General features: G+C 38.9%; 1 protein-coding gene across 1 annotated transcript in view; it reads left to right on the top strand.

The window, feature by feature from the left end:
• The window catches only part of LOC132122522 (paladin-like), a 42,308-nt gene extending 36,596 nt beyond the window's left edge, over positions 1-5,712 (top strand). Inside the window, exons 19-20 of the mRNA XM_059532895.1 lie at positions 2,874-3,029; positions 5,460-5,712. Coding sequence (XP_059388878.1) covers positions 2,874-3,029; positions 5,460-5,609 — 306 coding nt within the window. The 3' untranslated portion in view covers positions 5,610-5,712. The remainder of the gene's footprint in view (positions 1-2,873; positions 3,030-5,459) is intronic.
• Positions 5,713-22,407: the final 16,695 nt, after the last annotated feature.

The following is a 22,407-nucleotide window of genomic DNA, read 5'->3' as shown; positions in this document are numbered from 1 at the left end:
TTCATGGTTGTTTTATTCAGTTTTTTTCTTGTTTTGGAGCATATCTGGTCACCGTCTGTGTTAACTGAAGTGAATAGAGCAGTGTGAATATTCTGCTAAATGTCTGAATCAACTCAAACCTTCTGTTTTAAACTAAAGTAAAGTTCATGTGGGTTTGGAATGACATGAGCGAGTCTAAATGATGACAGAAGAGTCGTTTAAAGGGGGAACTGTTTAGGGGGAATCTGAGAAATCTGGAGTGGATTTTCTCACCCTAACAGAAGGAATGTGGGAATTTCAATTCATACAAGCTGCTTTATGGAGGATGAATATTTTGAGAGGATGATATCATATCATATCTTTACACTGTGTTGATGAACATGAACATCTACTGTGTGTGTGTGTGTGTGTGTGTGTGTGTGTGAGGCTCCTCAGTATTCACAGGCTCTTGGGAGTGCAGGGCACAGCTGGTACTGATGGTACACAAACTAATACACACATTCGAAATGTGGACATATCATAGACTTATAATTATAATGACCATAAACCAATGTAAACCCAGCAGTGTCAAACTGGCATGTTTTGCTTTTTGTTTGCTTATTGAACTGCATTTCATTACATATTACCTCCTCATTTGATGCAAACCCTACTTAACCCTTAAAAATAATTTACTTAATAAACATTTTCATTTTTTTTAAGGCTGTGTGTGTGTGTGTGTGTTTTATTGCACTGCATATTATTGCATTGCATCACATGCTTGTCTTTCTAACCTAATGCAAACACTTCTACAGTATATATATATATATATATTCTATATATATATATATATTTTTTGATGAAGGTTTTATCAGATTTAGATTTAAACCCAGTGTGGTAAAGCATGATGAAGTATAGCTACTTGTACATTCTGAGCAGACTGACTTGATAGTTGAAACATTTTCATGCATCAGGTTTTTAAGTTTAAGTTTGAAATGTCTTTGGCTGGTTTGGGATGCATTGAATCTCTGATTGAGTTCAGTGTGTCTGCTCATGTGAGAGTGAAGGGTCTCCTCATCCTCCTGATCCTGTGATGCATGTTTTCACATCACTACTTCAGCGAGGGGTTTATCTTGTGTCCTGCATTGTAACACACAGACACCTTTTAATACACTTCATCAGAAATTGAGTTGAGAAGGAGAAAACAGACATTCACATCCTTGATGTGTTTTATCTGGGGTAAAAGTTCAGCCGAGCGCCTCAGAGGGTGATGAAGTGAAGTGTCTGGGTTTGAGTTTGTGGAGCGTCAGGTCTCTTTTCAATGTGAAGTCTTCACCATGACCTTTGACCTTCAGAGCTCAGCTGCACACTTTGACCTTCGGATTCATAATTTCTTTGTCACCCTGGAGAGTCCTATGCTTTCAGTCCCATTTTTCGACTCCTCTTCTAAAACTTTACCATGTATTTATAAAAGTAATTGTCTGTTATTGTGCGTCCGGGCTCTGGCTGTGCATGTAGTGGCCATTTTTCTTTTGTTGGAACAGTTTGAGTAAAGACTAAATATTACGGCTAATTAATCTCCCGCTGCCTGCACTTTCTCGGCCTGATCTCATTTATTAAAGCACAGGATTACACAGTCAGCAGCAGTGCTTTAATTCATTTTTTAAAGCAATTTATATTGTTGTTCTAGAGGGGATTTAGTTTTATTCCCAGCGAGACTTTGTTTCATACATGCAATATGTTTTTATAAGTAATGAGGCTTGCAGTTTTTTAAATGCATAATTAAATGCATATATGGGGCAAATCAGCATAACTGTTTAATCCTCTTGAGAGTTTTAAAGTTTTGTGTACTTGTGTAAAACTACAGATACTTTGTACCAGATGCAGTTTCACAACAACTTTAGTTACGATTATAGTTTACAAAAAAAGTCATAACCTAAAAATTATTTCCATTTACAATAATCAGTTCTTAAAGTCAGACAAGAAGACTCACTCTGAATAAATAATTGAATCAGTGCAAATAAATCAGGCCAATTCGCCAATGAATCATTTAGTGCAATTTGTGAACTGATTCAATAGGTTCATTTAAAAAAAATCAGCTAACTGATGAATTGGACATCACTATGGTGTTTTATTTAGTGCTGTCAAACAATTAATCACGATTAATCACATCCAAAATAAAAGTATATATATATATATGTGTGTACTGTGTTTATATATTATGTATATATAAATACACACACATAGAGTAGAATATTTAGAAAATATTTATATATATATATATATATATATATATATATATATTATTATATTTCATATGATCTATATAAATATATAAACATAACATGTTTTTCTTAAATGTATACATGCATGTGTCTGTATTTATATATATATATATATATATATATATAGTATACACACATATATTATGTAAATAAAACACTTTATTTTGGATGTGTTTAATCACGATTAATCATTTGACAGCACTAGTTTTATTATGATTATGATTTTGTTGCATATGCATTTAAGCCACAATTAGTGTAATATTTTTATGTATTTCCTAATAAATATTTTTATTTTCTTTTATTTTCATTTGTTTGTATTTATTATTTTTATTTATTTTAATTTTTTCAAACTAAGTTATATATATATATATATATATATATATGTGTGTAATTCTTATTTATTTTTTATTTTTTTATACTTGAATCAGTGCCTCAATAACAATCTGGCATTGTTCTGATGTTTCACAGTGTGTCTCTATCTCTTCAGTTTAAAATATAAAGAACAATATGTTTTTATGAAATCTAGTGTATAGTAAAACCTGCAATCTTATGCTTTGGAAACATTTTTCTGTTCTGGTACGATGCAGTGCAGAGTGTTGGCGGTTTATGGCTCTTGTTTATGTCATTGCCCAGATCAAGAGCTCTAAATGTGAGGCAGAGATCCAGGCTCAGACGCTGAAGAGTTTGCTGTATCTGGAGCGCTACATGTACCTGATCCTCTTCAACACGTACCTGCACCTGGAGAAGAGAGACTCGTGGCAGCGCTCCTTCAGCGACTGGATGCTGCAGGTGACACCAGACCTTCTTCACTGGCTCTTTACACAACTGTGTCTCTGTTAAAGCTCAGTCTGGCATCCATACTGACCTTTCATAGTCTGGCATCAGTGATTAGCTTATGTTTTCTTGCAAACAATATGGCGAGTCATTCTCTCCATTATTCTGTGTCTTTATGAAAGCCTATATAACAAAAGACCTTGTTGATAAAGAAGTCATTTCTGCTGAGTTCATCATCATGCAGAGAAGTAAACTGCTAAAACTCTTTTTCTGTTCTGACAATATCAACACAACTAAACAGAGTATTTTATCTGTGTGATCACTACTGCAAAAAACTCAATAACATTACATCTGTGTGCTATTTAAGGTACATTTTATATGCTTTTGTCATATAAAGCCAGCAATTAGTACTTTTTATTTTATCAGTTTAATAATTAATATTATTTTATATTTTTTAAAGTATATATCGTTTATTGAGATTATATATTTTATTTAAAAAATATATATATATATTTTTTTTACTTTTTATTTTTAATGTATTAATTAATTATTGTTTCATTTTATTTTATTTTATTTTATTTTATTTTATTTTATTTTATTTTATTTTATTTTATTTTATTTTTCCTGATGGCCAGTGGACTGGTTTCACAATTGAATGCTTTTCATGCATTGTGTGCATTCATCCAGCTGTTGTGTGAATGGTTTCACGGTGGATTCTCTTCTCATGTGTGTATTTTTGCTGGTCAAGCCATAACTATCGCTTTATTTGTATGTGGCCCCTGGAATTTACAAGCTTATTCTAACATCACTGAGACCGCCGCTGCTTTCTCAAGGTCTCTGTCTCTGTGTGCATTTGCGTGTGTGTGTGTGTGCCTGCATGTGTGTGTTTGTTTGTTTGTGTGTATGCATGCGTGTGCATGTGTGTGTGTGTGCATGTGCGTGTGTGTGTGTGCATGCGTGTGTGTGTTTGTGAGGCCAGCTGTGGCTCATGGTAAAGTCTGGAATTTATTGTCATTCCAAACAAATGAGTGTTTCCCCCCGCGTGGATTATTGTGCTTTTTCCCTGATCCAGTCTCTTCCAGTCCTGCACTTCAGCGGCCGATGAGAAAAAGAAACTAGTTCTTAAACTGGGTTCTGTTTAACCTTAACAGTGATGTTGTCTATAACTCTTGGTCTGAAGGTAAAAACACGTTCAGTTGAACTAAAGTAACCTGGAAGAATCCAGGTTATGCATTATGTGGTGCATTTTAGAAGAGTTCAATGCATTGGGCATCTAAAGTCTGGATGACTCTGATTTCTCCACAAAGAAAGAGTCGTGCTAAAATCACGGAGGCATTCTTCTGCGGCGTGTGTTTTCACAGGGATCGCTCCGACGATTTGTGTTTTTATAATGCAGGAATGTTTTTAATGCGGCTCGTTCCACTTCAGAGATCCAGAGCCGAACGACCAAACCGGACCGACACGACCACCCTTCAATGAGCTACTAAATAAAAGAGGAAAAATAAGCTGATTTTATATCATATTTAGAGGAAAACTTGAGGATATTGCTCAATTGTTCATGTTCTTGTACTTAACATTACTAACACCAAAATAGAATCATGTGATTGTTTATGACGACCGTAAAATCCATCACTACTTTAATTCACCTCGGAATATGTTTATAAAAAGTACAGAAGATTAAGGTTCACGTGTTAAACTTACTCGAACTCGGATATTAAAAATTTGATTTTTTTTATTTATTTAAATGTATATTCTTATTTTTTTATTTTTTTTTACATTCTAGTGATTTTATTGTGTGCATTTTTCATTTTTATGTCTGTAATAATGTGTATTTTTCTCTTTTTTTGCTTTTTAATACATTTAATTTTAATTTTGGTTTTAGTTATGTAGTGCAGAAACTAAAAAGTGTTATCTTGGCTTCTACATCATTAAAAAAAAGTGGAAACACTCCACTTAAAGCCTTTACTGTAAATATAATGAATTAATATAACCTGTTATGCATTGTGTGATCTCATGAATAACTGTAACACGGTATCTATTAACTGTCATACTTAAAGCAAGTAAAATCCACTAAAACACAACAAATACTATAATGCATTTTAACTTTGGTGACCGTTATTTATGAAAAGATATCATGCATTGTAATGTACCTTTATTATGCATGATTTAAAACTTTCAAACTCCATGCATCTAGAAGAGGAACGTTTGTCAGAAGCATTTGTATGACGACTGTGAATATCGCATTAATAAGCGTTTGTCAGTGTTTGGGAAAGTTACTCCATAAAATAGTAACTAATTGTATTAGTTGTCAGTACTTTTTTTAATGCAAAGTAATGCATTGTGTTACTTTTTGTCATATACAATTAGACGGAGAGATAGATGGATATATAGTTTTCGTCTGGTTTTACTGCTGAAGCACAATGCTGAATTGTGTTCTGTGTTCAGGTGGCGGCTCGAGCTGGGGTTTATGAGCTGTTGAATCAGCTGGGCTTCTCTGAGTTTGAGGACCTGAGAGACTCAACCCTCGGTCGTCTCCGTCATCGCTGGCAACAGCAGAACCGCCACAGGCTCCCATTCAGAGGAGAATTCATCTGAGAAACCTCTTCATTTGAGGGATGTCCACCTGTTTTTGACCAGTAGCTGAAGTGTGAAGGACTAGATCTTAAACCCACTGTGAGGAACTTTAATAAGAACACAAGATGATGATGATGATGATGATGCATGAATATTAATCTATGGATGCTCGTTTGTTAGTGTCTTGCATCTATAATGAACCTATTTTTAATTTAACAGGATTCTTTTATGCTTTAGGTGATTATTTGACGTGCGTTTGCTTGTATAGTTTATACACTCTGTTCTATTTTTAACATTTGAAGGCTGCAGGAACTGTGATGTTTGTTTTATAAATGAGCGTTTTTTTATGATGAAGACTTTTATAATCTCCATTAAAAGTCTTTTGTGACAAGAATGTGTTCGTTTATTGGCTTCAGGATCTGTGACTAACATTTGAAGGGGAAAAAAAAGAACTACAATATAGCTTATTTTATTCAGCGAGATGAAAAGACAATAAAATAATTATATGTATACATGCATTTGAAAGAAATAACAAAAATGACAAAAACACTACAAAATGTAATTAAACAAAAAAATTATAAAACTAAATCTCATAAGCTATAATAAGCATAATTAGCAGTGATACTCAAAAAACTGACTAGAATGCTCTTTTCATTTGATACAATTATGCCTTTTTTTATCTTTCTATCTAAGTGTAGTTTGCAGCAGGAAGTGTCTATATTCTGGGAGGAACGGGGGAGGACATGCTTTGCATCATGGGTAGGATTAGACTCTCATTAGTGGGGCTTCAGAAGCTTGTGGTTTTTAATTGTCTGTGGAAAAGTGGAAGAGACAAACTGAGCGCTCCTGGCCTGAAAGAGGGGTATTTTCTGTGATGTCATCGTGAGGTTGAGCTTGAATTCTGCGCAGAGACCAAACACATGTGACTCGAATGACTATCAATGCACTGGTGAACTTCCCAAGTCAATCTTGTCCCAGTACTAGTGATGAATAATAAAGCAATAGAGTAGCATTGCATCAGTGTCTCATCAATGGATGCTCTGCAGTGAATGGGTGCCGTCAGAATGAGAGTCTGATAAAAACATCACAATAATCCACAGCACTCCAGTCCATCAGTGAACATCTGGAGAAGACGAAAGATGAAACACATCCAGCATTAAGATGTTTTTAACTCAAGTACATAGAGTCTATAATCCATAATAACACTTCCTCCAGTGAAAAAGTGCATCTGCTGTTGTCTCTCACATATTTGTTTAGAGCTGTTTAAACGCTGCTTGATCTGTGCAGATTTCTCTCCTGATTCAGACCAGAACACTTTTTCACTGGAGGAAGTGTTATTATGGATCATAGACTCTATGTGTTTGAGTTAAAAACATCTTAATGCTGGATTTGTTTCATCTTTTGTCTTCTCCAGATGTTCACTGATGGACTGGAGTGCTGTGGATTATTGTGATGTTTTTATCAGACTCTCATTCTGACGGCACCCATTCACTGCAGAGCATCCATTGATGAGACACTGATGCAATGCTACATTTCTACAAACCTGATGAAGAAACAAACTCTTCTACATGAGCTGAGGGTGAGCACATTTTCAGCAAATATTCAGATTTGGGTAAACTGTTCCATTAATAAAATATAATCAAATGCACAACATCAACATAATTGTTTAGCCCAACCTTCTGATTTGTTTTAATTAACCTTGTTTGAAAAGTACTATATGTCTGGCTTAAAATGAACCCAGAATAGGTTGTAAATTAAAATTCAGACACATAATTAGTCAGTAATGATCAAAACGAGAACATTTAAGCAATTAAATTTTTTTATTTAATTATTTATTTGACTTAATGTTCATTTATTGAACATATTAATAAATGCAAATTTCCAACTTATTTTGGGTTCATTTTAAGCAAGGAATATAGTCATTTGTAAGACAATTTTTAGTTAAATAAAACTGTCAAATTATTATTTTTCATAGTTTAAGTTTTACTATAACAGTTCTGATTCTCAAGCTCAATTAAAAAATGTGTTCATTCATGTAAGTGTGGATAGCAAAATAAACTGTGACATACTGTATTATACCCAAAAATTCTTCATACAGTGGACTACCAGTAAAACAAAACAAAATTGGGGACCAAAAATTATTTGACCTGAGCATTTTTGCTTAAGTGTTTTTCTTTAATTGCTAATTTTTACATCATACTAACAAAATGAAAAGCAATTCCAGCGATATCGTTTCACTTTACAACTGTGATGACGAGCACTCATCTTATCAGGATCAACTAAATGCTGGATTTTCAAAAGTAAGCGAAAAATGTTGCAGTAAAGGTTTTCCACGCACCTTAACATGATGTGGCACAAAATGAAACGTGATTGGTTGCTTTACCTGTCAGTCATGTGGCCTCTTGGGCGGGCCTTGGCCATTCAGACCTTTTGTGTGGACTCTGCACAAAAGTGTTAAGTTTTAATTAATAAACTGCTTTATTCTCATGTAATTAGAACATTTAAAAAATGTAAATGTAGTAGTTACTGTCTTCGATTTATCCCACTAAAAAAATACTGTAAATCTTAACACGAGGCTCACTTACAGCACCAGCCGCTTATTAGTGAAGCTGACTTAAAACGGACTTGTCACTTTAGATTCATTAGCATAATGAATTTGCATAGTGATGTCATTCTATCAGAGTCATTTCCAGGAAAATGTGTGCCTTACTTTTTATAATTAACTCAACCTTACATTATTTGATAGATTTAGCTGCACATAGTATAATAAAAATAGAATGGATAATAAATTATAAAAAATTAATTTATTAAGAATTTCATAAAAAAAAATAAACAAAGCTATGGTTGATTCATGTTAATAGTTTACACATATCAAAACTAAAATCAGGATTTATAAATAATATTTGATCATTGTGTATTGTATGTCTGTAGTTTTACTAATGTGATGTAATTTGGTTAAAAAACTTTTTTTTTAAATACTGATATGCATTAATGTGCATTGTAAACAAACAAATAAATAAATGTGATATTTATATATTTAATAAGAACGGTATTAATCTTGGTTACTTTAATCAATTTATTATTAATATTATTAATTATTATTAATATATATATATATATATATTATTACACATGCCTAATTACCAACATTAAAAAGCTTGCTTTTATTGAAAATTGTGTAAATATCTTTCTGTTCAGCTCTCTTATGTTGGACATTGCCTATTTTAAAATAATACTTCTTCAGTCTTTCTGAGGTCAGTGAAAACATACGTACAGTCTGAAGTATTTCTGTTGGTGTGATTGATTACTTATTTAATAATCGGCCTAATACAAATCTGAATAGTGTGTGAATATTGACTTTTTTAAAGTTAGTTTAACTTTCTTCTATCCTCTTTGATTAAATGACACGGATCAGATTCATAATAACTAGTAATTGCAAAATATGATGTACTGTATATGAAATGATAATTGACAGTCAGAATCATTTACTCATCTGCTTTGCAGTAGAAAAGAAGATGCTGTGTTTTTGTATCCATGCAGTGAAAATGAATGGCATTCGATGTTGTTTTTGATGTTTATGTGAGCAAAAACAGTTTGGGTGAAATGTCCTTTTAACAAAGCTCTGTTAGAAAGTTAAAGCGGGTTTTAAAATCAATAAAATGTGAAGGTTGTTCATGCCTGATGTCCTCTGAATGCTTCACAGCATTTGAATGATTGACAGATAAAGCTCAGCTCAGCAGCTTTAAGAGCTTTTATCAGCCCCTATGGGACAATTGATTGAAATAAGGCATTAAACTATCATTTTTCTATGATTAATAATTGATTGAGGCTCTGAAATCTGTCATTACATGTTCATATGTGATCTTTTGTTCTGTAAATGTTATTCCTTGCTGTAGTTTTCTCTTTATATTGGCTCTGTTTGAATCTGTTTTCACACTGTGACTAATAAATGCACTTCAGAATAATGACAGTAAACAATCTGTGCTGTTTATTAACAGTGCACTGTCAGATTTCTAATACAAAGAATGGAGGAAATGTGTCTTTTTTTAGATGTTGAAATTGTTAAAGCGGGTCGCATGTCAACTTCTGGCTCAACCAATGGCATGGGTTTGGAGGCGGGGTTAACTGTTTAACCGACCAATGACAGATGGGGGGAGTGTTTAGGGAAATTGGTTTGAAAACAGTAATTATTTGAGCAATTTTGCCATCAGACATTTATACATTAAGTACGCACACATCAAGTATCTTAAGTATTATTATGAACACCATAAAGTATTAGATGTGTTTTGCTACTGATCTTGGTAGTATAAATTTATGCATGCAAAAGTGCTGAAAAAAATTGCATGGGATGGGAATGACAGGAAGGTCAGTAAATGATGATAAAATGTTCATTTTTGCTGATCTTTTCTTTTAATGAATGACTAACATAAAACCAAGCGATGAAGCTTTCTGAACTGTTTATGCTGGACTGAACAAGCATTATAAAAGGTTGCACGTGTCTCAGATAGAGCTGGAAGAAGATGATTCTGTCTCCCTGCTGCACTTGAGTGCTTTAACAAGAGCAGTTCACATCCGAGTCACACCTGAATCACAATAAAAACCTCCAGGTTCTGCTTCACAAGGCCGTATAGGGGATGATTGACTATTATCAGCCAACAGAGTGTGAGATCAGGGGATGATCTCAGCCGAGGAGCTGCTGGTCATCAGCTGATTGTATGTGAAAGAAAGAGCACCGAGGAGTGGACATGAGAGTTGCTGGATCGTTCTTGAGAATGGACTGATTTCAACCATGATTTGGACCTGCTCGTGAAGATTGTGATCTTTAAGCTCCTGGAGGGAGTTAATTATTTCTGTTGATGTTTTGGTATTACACTAATCACAGTCTGCTCTGCTAATGAATTCAAAAACATGCTCACATCTGCAGCAGTGGCGCACCTGCTTCCTCGTCCTGTAGGGGGAGCTGCTCTTCATATACATTTGGAATTTCTGGTCCCACATTCATATTGTAAATAGTCCTTTAATTACCCCCCCCCCCCCCTAAATAAAAAGTAAGATAAGCTATTCTTCTCACATATGCATTCAGTCAAAGTGCTTAAGTAATATGGCAAACTTTTTTAAAAATTATCTTATCTTATATATATAGGCTACTTAGGGCATGCAAATTTTTGCATGCATGGCCATTCATATATCTATAAACAGTTAACTTAGTAAGTTTTAATATTTATACTTAATATATAAAATATTATAAATAGTAATAATTATTGTGCATGCATATTGCATATATTACATTATATACATATATACATATATACCTTATATAGCCAATATATTTATGTATATATACAGTACAGTATATTGAGCATGCATATTGCATTACACACTCTCTCTCTCTCTATATATATATAATACAATATGCATGCACAATATAGACCTATTCCTGATATTGTGCATGCATATTGCTTCATATAGTGTATATATAAGTATACAAGATTTTAATGCACTCTTCTGTTCTGTTTGTTTTTGTTAGGGAATCTCTCTGGTAAGTTGAGTGAATTCGGTCTGATTGTCCCATTCAGCACTGATTCGCACGGCCGGTTCGTGTCCCGTGTGACGCCCCGTTACGCCTCACACCACGGCCCTGCACACGCAACAGCTGTTCTTCAACGTCACTGTGTTTGGAATAACATAACATAAGTGTGTGTCGAAAAATGGTGCATTCTCAACAATCGGTGAATTGAAAACCTAGAGTGCATTTAGTGCATAAATAGATAATAAATGCTTTAAAAGTGCTGCTCATATTGCATGAAGATGAAGATGGTTTCGGGATGCAATGACTCAAACTTTTGTATAAATCTGAGTTAACTGATTATCCACTTCTCTTCTGGACATGTTCAACTGTCAAATGGCTGTAGATTCCAATCCTTCCAGCTCTAACCAAATATTCACATGCCCACCAGTTCTGACCATACTTTCACTTTCCTGGTTTGTCAAACTAATAAGGTCTGCCTGTCCCCCTCAAGTCCTTATCCAGGGGTCGCAGTACACAAATGTACCCAGAGTATGACAGGATTCATTAATTTGGCAGCTGAAACATAATCAGGACTGTGCAACAGTCAGCATCCTGTCCTGACTAAAACAAGAAGAGTTCTGCCTTGTTCTGTTCTCTTATGGAAAAACTTGAGGATTTGTTCAGACTCGAAACCTTCCTAAATCTCCCTAAAACACACATGGATTCAGATGACCCTTCTGACCCGTTAAATGTGAGTAATTAGACTCTTGATAGTGGCCATTACTCATATCAAACCACAGACTGCAGGAAAACAGCTGACTTATGTGACGTGTTTGTATATATGTGTCCCTGGAGCACAAAACCAGTCTTAAGTCGCTGGGGTATATTTGTCAACAGCCAAAAAAAACAAAAAAAACATTGTATGGGTCAAAATGATAGTTTTCTTTTATGCAAAAAAACATTAGGACATAAAGTAAAAATCATGCTCATGAAGATATTTTGTAAATTTTCAACCATGAATATATCAAAGCTTATTTTTTTATTAGTAATATGCATTGCTACGAACTTCATTTAAACAACTTTAAAGATGATTTTCTCAATATTTAGATTTTTTTGATTTTTCAAATAGTTGTATCTCAGACAAATATTGTCCTCCGAACAAACCACACATCAATGGAGAGATCATTTATTCAGCTTAAGATGATGCATAAATCTCAATATTCAATAAATTGACCCTTATGACTGGTTTTGTGTGAAAAAAGTTTGAAATTCAAAATATAAACCAAGAATTCTAGAGACAAAACATCAGAATTGTGAGATGTAAACTCTGAATTGTAAGCTAAAATATCACAATTGCAAGAGATAAACCCTGAAGTCTGATTTTCATGATGTAACCTCAGAGTTCTGGAGAAAATGACAGAATTGCGAGATGTAACTCAGAATTCAGAGGGAAAATAATCGGAATTGCAAAATGTAAACTTAGAATTCTAAGGAAAATAAGTCAAAATTACGAGATGCAAATTCAGAATTTAGAGAAAAATGTCAGATTTGTGAGATATAAACTCAGAATTGCAAGTTATAAACCCAGATATAAGAACTGAGATGTAAACTCGGAATTCTGGAGAAAAAAAAAGAATTGCGAGATAAAATCTCAGAAATATGTCAATATTGCAACATTTAAATTAAGAATTTTTTTATTGGGGGGGGGGGGGGGGATAAGAAGTGCGAGATGTAAACTTAAACTTCTTGAGAAAAAAGTCCAAACTGTGAAACAAAAATATTTTATTCCATGGCATAAATGAGCTTATACAGTATGTATATGCATGTATGTAGTTGTTGTGACTGCTCGACACACACCCAGCGCTTCTGTGTCAGGACGTCTGTGTTGTAGTCTCCACTGTCATTAGTTTAATAAAAGGGCTTTAGGAGGCAGCCACAATTGCTTTGCTTTTTCAGTGCAACTCAATACTCCCCTCAGCAGCAGTGATTTCCGCGAGGGCCAGCACAGAGCAGCTCTGTTCCTCCGGCACGTTTGCACACACAATGAGATCATTCATTCATCACACATTGATTACTCACTTAGGACAGAACCGAGCACAACAGACATTCTCTGCTCTTCAAGAGAATATCGTTAAGGGACGAGAAAATGAAAGTGACATGCTGCAGCAGAAGTGTTTCTTTGTGATGCATTAATGGTTTTGCAAACTGCAGTTATCAGTGAGCAAATGCATTCATTATTTGTTTATGATGTGCCTGCTTGAGATCTTCAAGATTATTCTGCAAAATAGCTATTGACAGTCGGTTTAACCTGTGAATGTCAGAAGTGTGAGTCTAGCTGCTATAAGAAGCATGACAATGCATTAAGAATAACAGATTTAAAATGTGTGCTAAAATGAGGCTGAGTATGCATTGCATAATATGCACATTTTCAGTGCATATAGTAGAATGCACTTGCAAAACTTGCTAGATTTGTCTTTATGTGCATATGTGCAACAGTTTATTTAAATTGTATCCCATAATGCAAAGCACTTTACTTGACCTTATACATGAGGCATTGTTAATGAACTGGAAGTTGCATTAAAACTGTGATTTTTATTGTATTTTCATCATGCAGATTTGCAGACATAAGCCAGATTGGATTTCAGAAATGCATTTGAACTATTTGTAATGAAATAAATGGAATGTGAGAATTTAATGTAATTCTAAAAAAATTATCATCATTGTGCATCATTAAAGTTTGAAACTCTAATTAGCTATTGATTAATCAGGTGGGGATATTTAGTCATTTCATCGTAAAAAGGCTCAATTACATTCAAATGGAAACATACCGTCTGCTCCAGTTCCTGCAAGTCATGTTTCTATTGATGAGAAACCTGACTAAATGTGATTTTCCTCATTCTTTATTGGACCTTAAACCTTCAGAGACCCACTGTGGGAAGATTGCAGAAATTAAAGTGACTGAATACAACCCGTTGTTTACTAAACTCCGCATCTTGTACTCTGAAATGTGTCTGTTTTGGCACACAGTGCGCTAAGTGCATACTGATTTAAACAAGGATGAAATATAATTATAGTCTCATTTGGCAGCTGCAATGGTAATGGCCTAAAGGTGAACAGACTCAAAAACTTTTATGATGGCATTGAATCTCTGAAGCGTACCCGACACGATCATAAAAGCTGAAACTCTGGCAGACTCTTGTGTGAGGTGGTCCAAATGTCTCTCTGAAGTCTTTCTCACACATCTCGTGCCTGCTGCATGCAAACAACACATTTATTTCAGATTGTGTTGGAAGCACTGCAAGTAGAGTTTTGGTGCTGAGGCTTTTCATACTGTGAAGAGCGAAATTCATTAGAAGATATGTGTCACGGTTGGTAAACCGTGATCTCTGGGTTTTGCACTTTGTGGTGAAGTCTGTGTGTTTCGCGTCTGCACTGATTAGCTTGTGGGCGTCTCCGTTAATTGTCATCAGCAGCAGCTGTCACTCATCACTCTCTCCCTATATAATGGCTTGTCTCACGTCTTGTGTTTGTGAGAGCGTTGTTTCATGTCGGTAACTATTCTTTGCTTCTGTGTTGTTCTGCGTTTGGATGTCCGTGTCTTCCCCCGGAACCTCATCCACTCATCACACCTTCACAAGCATCACCACTTACCTTCGACTCGGTTCTCCGCAGTTCCTGTGCCATCCTCTCCTGCTGCCAACTCTCCACCACCATCTGGATTACTCACCGCCTTCACCATCTTGGATTGTCGTTTTCCCAGCGTTGTTTGTATTCTTGTTTGTTTTGTTTTTCATTAAATATTGTTCATATTCGCACTTGTTTCCAGCTTCTCCTTCGTCACAGAACGCTCTCACCAAAATGGAAGCAGCGAGCACCACCTCTTTATCTGATTTTATCCACCACAGCATCAACCGTATGGATCAGCAGCAGGAGAGCATTGCTAACACCGGACGCGCTATCCAAGCGCTGGTGGCACAGGTGTCCGAGCTCACCCAGCAGATCCACCAGCTCACCTCTCCCACTGCGCCCATCGCAGCGCCTGCTCACTTTAGGCAATCATTGCGAAACCATATCCTTTTTCCTCATGGACTCCCTGTAGCTCACATTGTGTTAGGTCACCCCTGGTTAATAAAACAAAATCCATGAGTGGATTGGGGTTCCAACACAGTCACATTGTGGAGTGAAAGTTGTCATGAGTCTTGTCTGGTTTCTGCTTGTCCTGTTGTCCCTGTCTCTGTCTTTCAGAAGGAGAACATGGTATTATCAAACGTGCACGCAGAGTATCTGGACCTGAAGGAGGTGTTCAGTAAGTCCCGTGCTGCTTCCCCAGCTTCTTCCTCTGCATCGTCCCTACGACTGTGCCATAGACTTAGTGCCAGGTAAGTCTCCGCCTAAAGGCAAATTATACTCTCTTTCTATTCCAGAGAGGGAGGCCATGGAGAAATACATTTCTGATTCCTTGGCATCTGGGTTCATCCGCCCTTCCTCTTCTCCAGCGGGGGCGGGATTCTTTTTTGTGGGTAAGAAGGATGGTTCTCTGCGACCTTGTATTGACTACCGAGAGCTGAACAACATTACGATAAAGAACACCTATCCATTACCACTTATGTCTGCAGCTTTTGAGAGGTTACAGGGAGCATCCGTATTCACAAAATTGGATTTACGTAATGCTTATCATTTGGTCCGCATCAGGAAGGGGGATGAATGGAAAACCGCCTTTAATACCCCTAGAGGGCACTTTGAATACTTGGTCATGCCGTTCGGGCTCTCCAACTTGCCAGGGGTTTTTCCAAGCACTCGTTAATGACGTGTTGAGAGATATGGTAGATCAGTTTATATATGTTTACCTGGATGACATACTGATTTTTTCTTCATCTCTCCAGGAACACGTGCAACACGTCAGACGAGTGCTCCAGAGATTACTTGAGAATGGTCTTTTTGTCAAGGCGGAGAAATGCGTATTCCATGCACAGTCTGTTCCTTTCCTAGGGTATATCGTCTCGTCCAAGGGAATACGTATGGACCCTGACAAGGTTAAGGCTGTGATAGATTGGCCATCTCCAGATTCCCGTAAGGCCCTACAGCGGTTTCTGGGGTTCGCCAATTTCTATCGGCGTTTTATTCGCAATTTCAGCCAACTAGCCTCACCTCTGACGGCCTTGACCTCTCCCAGTACTCCGTTCAGGTGGTCGGACGCAGCTGAGACTGCGTTCACTAACCTCAAAAGCCACTTCGTTTCGGCTCCCATCCTTGTGGCCCCTGACCCCACACGGCAGTTCGTGGTGGAGGTTGACGCATCAGAGGTGGGGGTAGGAGCAGTGTCCCAACGTGCTGCCTCTGACGATAAGGTACATCCTTGCGCGTTTTTTCCCATCGTTTATCTCCTGCTGAACACAATTATGACATTGGTTACAGAGAATTGTTGGCCGTCAAATTAGCTTTAGAGGAGTGGCGTCACTGGCTGGAAGGCTCAGGGGTACCTTTCATTGTTTGGACCGATCATAAGAATTTAGAATACATTAGAACTGCCAAAAGACTCAATTCCAGGCAGGCTCGGTGGGCACTTTTTTTCGGTCCCTTTAATTTTACTTTATCGTACCGCCCGGGTTCCAAAAATGTCAAACCCGATTCTTTATCACGTCTTTTTGATCCCTCCGCCCGCCCGGTGACTCCCGAGTGTATTTTACCTGAGACAGTAGTGGTCTCAGCACTCATATGGGAGGTCGAGTCGAAGGTCAAGACGGCCTTAGAAGGGGTAACGCCTCCGCCCGGTTGTCCACCGAACCGTTTATTTGTGCCGGAGGAGTTAAGGTCCAAAGTCATTCAGTGGGGTCACTGCTCTTATGTTGCTTGTCACCCAGGGATAAGTCGAACTAATGGGTTAGTTAAACAACGATTCTGGTGGCCACTTATCGGTCGTGACATCCGCGATTTTGTTTTGGCTTGCTCAGTTTGCGCCAGTGGTAAGTCATCTAACCGACCTCCTGATGGGCTCCTTCAACCGCTGTCTGTCCCTTCGAGACCCTGGTCCCAAATCGCACTAGATTTTGTTACCGCCTTCCCGCCCTCTAATGGCATGACGGCCGTTTTGACCGTAGTGGACCGGTTCTCGAAGGCAGCACATTTCATTCCCTTGCCCAAATTACCGACAGCCAAGGAGACAGCGGTCACTCTCCTAGATCACGTCTTTCGGCTTCATGGCCTCCTGGTAGACGTAGTTTCTGACAGGGGATCTCAATTTATATCCAAATTTTGGAAAGAGTTTTGTAAATTGCTAGGAGCGTCAGTTAGCTTGTCTTCGGGTTATCATCCCCAAAGTAACGGGCAGTCTGAGCGAGCCAACCAAGATTTAGAGAGAATTCTTGGTCTCTAAGAATCCTTCTTCCAAAAAGTGTGGCTTTCTACCAATAAAATTCCTCTGCGATCCGTATCTAACAAGTTAGCTCCCAAATTTATTGGCCTATTTACTATCACCAATATCATTAGTCCGGTGACAGTCCGCCTCAAATTACCTCCAGCGTACAGGAGGATACACCCCGCCTTTCATGTGTCCAAAATTAAACCCCTGTTTTATGCACGTATTAATCCGCCTACTCCGGTTCCCCCGCTGCCGTGTCTCATAGATGGGGAACCGACTTATTCGGTTAATCGCATTCTGGACTCGAGACGGAGGGGGCGAGGATTCGAGTACCTGGTGGATTGGGAAGGTTACGGTCCAGAGGAGAGGAGTTGGGTACCTGCTATGGACATATTGGATCACTCCCTTATTGATGATTACAATCAGCAGGTAGGCCCTTCTGGGAACTCCAGGAGGCATTCTTAGAGGGGGGGATACTGTCACGGTTGGTAAACCGTGATCTCTGGGTTTTGCACTTTGTGGTGAAGTCTGTGTGTTTCGCGTCTGCACTGATTAGCTTGTGGGCGTCTCCATTAATTGTCATCAGCAGCAGCTGTCACTCATCACTCTCTCCCTATATAATGGCTTGTCTCACGTCTTGTGTTTGTGAGAGCGTTGTTTCATGTCGGTAACTATTCTTTGCTTCTGTGTTGTTCTGCGTTTGGATGTCCCTGTCTTCCCCCGGAACCTCATCCACTCATCGCACCTTCACAAGCATCACCACTTACCTTCGACTCGATTTCCCGCAGTTCCTGTGCCATCCTCTCCTGCTGACAACTCTCCACCACCATCTGGATTACTCACCGCCTTCACCATCTTGGATTGTCGTCTTCCCAGCATTGTTTGTATTCTTGTTTGTTTTGTTTTGGTTTTCATTAAATATTGTTCATAATCGCACTTGTTTCCAGCTTCTCCTTCACCCAGTCGTCAAAATATGGTGAAAAGCAAACTTCTGCAATATAGGCTTGTATGATGCAACATAAAATAATGCGTTGCTGTGATAGTAACAGATCTCAAGGTGGCGATAGAGTTTCCTTCAAATGTGTGTGCCATTCAAATAGGTCAACAATTTAACTAACTTGCTCAGTAAGATTCTCTTCTGTTGCTTCACCATGTCAGTAGTTGAGCTGAAAGAGAAAACGGATTAAAATGCATGTTAATGCACACTATATCGACAAAGCTGAGAATACGACGTATGCTTTTCTTGCTTTATGACTTGCAGTTTGACATGTTTTGCATGTCGCATAGCTGGATGCATTTAGGTTTGACAATGTTTTTCTGTATATTTTAGGCCTTACATTGCAAATGCAAGATGCATTAAATTGCATCTAATTAAATAATAATGATACCTTAGTTGCAAACATAAAATCTGGTTTTTTTTACATTCTGTGCATGGAGAACCGCTCTATGGCTCACAAGTGAGGTGGTCCAAACGTCTCTCTGAAGTCTTTTACTCACACATCTCATATCTGCAGCATGCAAATGATGCATATTCATTTCTGACCATGCATGTAGAGGTTTGGCGCTTTGGCTATTCATGCTGCACAATGCATGCTAAATTCAACAGAAAACATGGTGAAAAGCACTGAAGGTCAATTTCTGGACAAGCTTTTGCAATGTAGGCTCGTATAAAGCACAACATAATGCTTTGCTGTGGCAGAAACAGGCTGGCAGAAAGACACTAATGATTTTGTTGCTTTATGACTTGTATTCTGACATATCAGTAGGCTGTGCACCGACACTAAGTTGTTGTCGCAAAGCTATAGAAGCATTTGTATTTCACATACTTTTCTGTATATATTAGGCCTCAAATGCAAGAAGCATGAAAATGCTTCTGATTAAAGAATAACGTCAACAGTTACGTCAAAGAATAATGAGTTGCAAACATAAAATGTGGTTGTTTATGATGCATTGTGAATGGATAACCGCTCTATGGCACTCACATTATCACACATAATCTCGCATCTGCAGCATTCAATTGATGCATGTTTATGTCATTTAGCAGCACTGCATGTAGAGTTTCGGTGCTGAGGATATTCGTACTGTGCACTGCATGCTAAATTCAGAAGAAAGTACTGTTGAAAGCACTGTTGGCCAATTTATGGCAACCTTTAGCATTACAAGCTTGTTTGAAGCAGTATTAATGCGTTGCTGTGGCAGTAACTGTGGTGTGTTTCATGCCTTGCATTGCAAATGCAAGATGCATGAAAATGCTTTTGATTCAAAATAATGTCACATACATGAAATCTGATTGTTTTTGACAGCTGCACTGCGTGACTTGTTCAAAAGCCGATATCGATCCACTCGGTTGCTCTTATCCAGTCTGTCAAACCCAACCTCATTCTAGCTGACTGTACAGGATCCAGTAACTATGACGATATTGATAGAGTGCATTGATGGACACAAAAAGCCCCTACATTTTAGCTCTAATGCAATGCACCGATGTCATTTGAAAGTGCATTCTGCTTTATCTGCCTCCAACCAGAGAGTTATCGCTGATGGAGGTCCATGTGCTTCTAGACGCACCCTGCAGAAATGCACAGACAGCTGCTCTCAGCATAGGCTGTGATAACTGTAATCGCTCATTTGAAAGCACATCCTTAAGGTTTATGAATAGCAGGGTGTCCCCTTCAAGCTTATGAGGTCATTGGTATGGCGCGGATCAGTCGGGAGAGAAAACACGCCTGTCACGGTAAAGATAGATCAGCTGCCGAGCATGTGATTGAGAGCACGCCAACATCAACACTGGCACGTCTTGGCTTGCAAGGTCTGCGTGTCGAAGAGCGTCCCCCATCCTATGCACAGCAGGTTGCTGATTCATACAGATTCATACAAATGAATGCTCACCCAAATGCACAGAGCGTGCATGATTGTGGCGAGTGGGGCGGGACCGAGGGACGTGGGAACAAGGAGGGAGGCCGGCAATGATTGGGAAATCAGTGGCACCTGCGACCCACTGCCGGTCTCGAGTCCCACGTAGGAGATGGAAGGATATAAAACTGGAGCGACGACAGTGAAGGACGAGAGAGGACCAGGCCTGGGCTTTTAGTTGTGTTTTGATTTTTATTTGAGCGCACCAGTCGTCCGTGAGGGGCTGGTGCGCTGTTTTGTCTTTATTTTGAATTATTAAAATGTTGTTTGATTGTCCGCCGGTTCCCGCCTCCTTCTTACGGATGAATACTAAGGGTTAATCATTACAGTGGTGCCGAAACCCAGGAGAAGGAGGGATGCGCTGCTGAAGATCCCTCGCCGCTGTGGTGAATCCGCGGTGCCACAGAGCTGGCGAGGAGGATGCCGCCATGGACGCTCGAGGCGGTGGACTGGAGTGAGTTGCTGGGAACGGGCGAGCTCGCTGCCGACCGCCCACGATATGGAGGGGCGGCTGCCGTCCGTGAGGGAGCGGAGGAGTTGGCGCCGTTCGCCAGGTGGCCGGAGCCTGCTGCCTCCGTGAAGGTATCCGGAGGAGCAGGGAACGGGGGACTCCTGCCGGCTGCCCAAAACCGGAGGAGCCGTCGCCGTCCACCGGGCCGTGGAGGGGTGTTGTGCCGTCCGCCGAGGGCCGTCCAGTGCCACCGCCAGGCACCGCGGAGGAGATCACCCAGCTGGTGGAGGGCCGAGCAGCTGTGCGTCTGGGAACTGGAATTTTTTTTTTTTTACTCTCTCCCCTCTCTCGTCTCTGTTGTCCTCCTTCCATCTCCTTTTCTCTTGCCTCGTCTGTCCTACCCCCAGGTTCCCGCAGGTCCCCGTGAGCGGTCCCCCCTGGATGGAGGGGGGGGGGGGGAGTAGAGCGCAGTCTCGAGGGTACCCCCCGGCCTGCGAGGGGCGATGGGGGTATGTGGTGAGTGGGGCGGGACTGAGGGACGTGGGAACAAGGAGGGAGGCCGGCAATGATTGGGAAATCAGTGGCACCTGCGACCCACTGCCGGTATCGAGTCCCACGTAGGAGATGGAAGGATATAAAACTGGAGCGACGACAGTGAAGGACGAGAGAGGACCAGGCCTGGGCTTTTAGTTGTGTTTTGATTTTTATTTTCACCTTGATGTCATAAGTCATACAGGTTTGGAACGGCATGAGAGCTATTATTTTGTGAAGGCTGATATTACACCAGATATGAAGCCTGTTAATTGTGAGGAGTGTAGGGAGTGCTGTGGTGATGTGAAGTTACTCCTGGTGTGTTGACAGATGAGATTGTGAAAGATGAAGTCGTAGTGTGAGAGCATTATGTCCCTGTCCGTCAGCGCTTGTGGTGATCTGCGTTAATTAGTGTGAATCTCTCTGCGTGATGTACGACATGTTTTCCGTCTGCATTGACAGCTGATGCTGCTCTGGGTTCAGCGATGGATCACGATATTCCATTAGAAAGTGTCACGCAAGCCAAGTGCTCCTGTCAATTCACACTGACTACAGGTTCATGCTGGATTTAGAGGGAATGTACTACATAATGTTCTGAAAGCTACAGCTTTGCAAATATGTGACCCTCAACCACAAAACCAATCATAAGGGTCAATGTTTTGAAACTGAGATGTATGTCTAGTTTTATTATTATTTGTTCATCAGAATGTCTTCTTTAAGAGAAAATTAGTATCTTATTTTTTTCAAAGTGACCCACATTTGGTTTTTGACCACTAAAAATGTGTACAATTTAATGATTTACTCCTGGAGCCATATTAAAACTAGAATATATCTGGAATTGTAACATATAGTGCCTTAAAAATACACATACCAAAAGGGAAGTTTGTCTAGACCTAAAATCTGAAAGGGCATTAAGATAGCATTAATACTTTTGGAGTTACAAGCCTGCAAACATTGGAGAAAAAAACATGAAAAGTGCCCTTTCCCCATTTTTGAATGGTCACCATTGGCACATAATGCAACAAAGAGAGCTAAAGTCAGCAGATTTTACTAATAGAGC

Source organism: Carassius carassius, chromosome 40 (genome assembly GCF_963082965.1).
Source record: "Carassius carassius chromosome 40, fCarCar2.1, whole genome shotgun sequence".
Lineage (NCBI taxonomy): Eukaryota > Metazoa > Chordata > Actinopteri > Cypriniformes > Cyprinidae > Carassius > Carassius carassius.
This window is presented reverse-complemented; position numbering and strand designations above follow the sequence as displayed.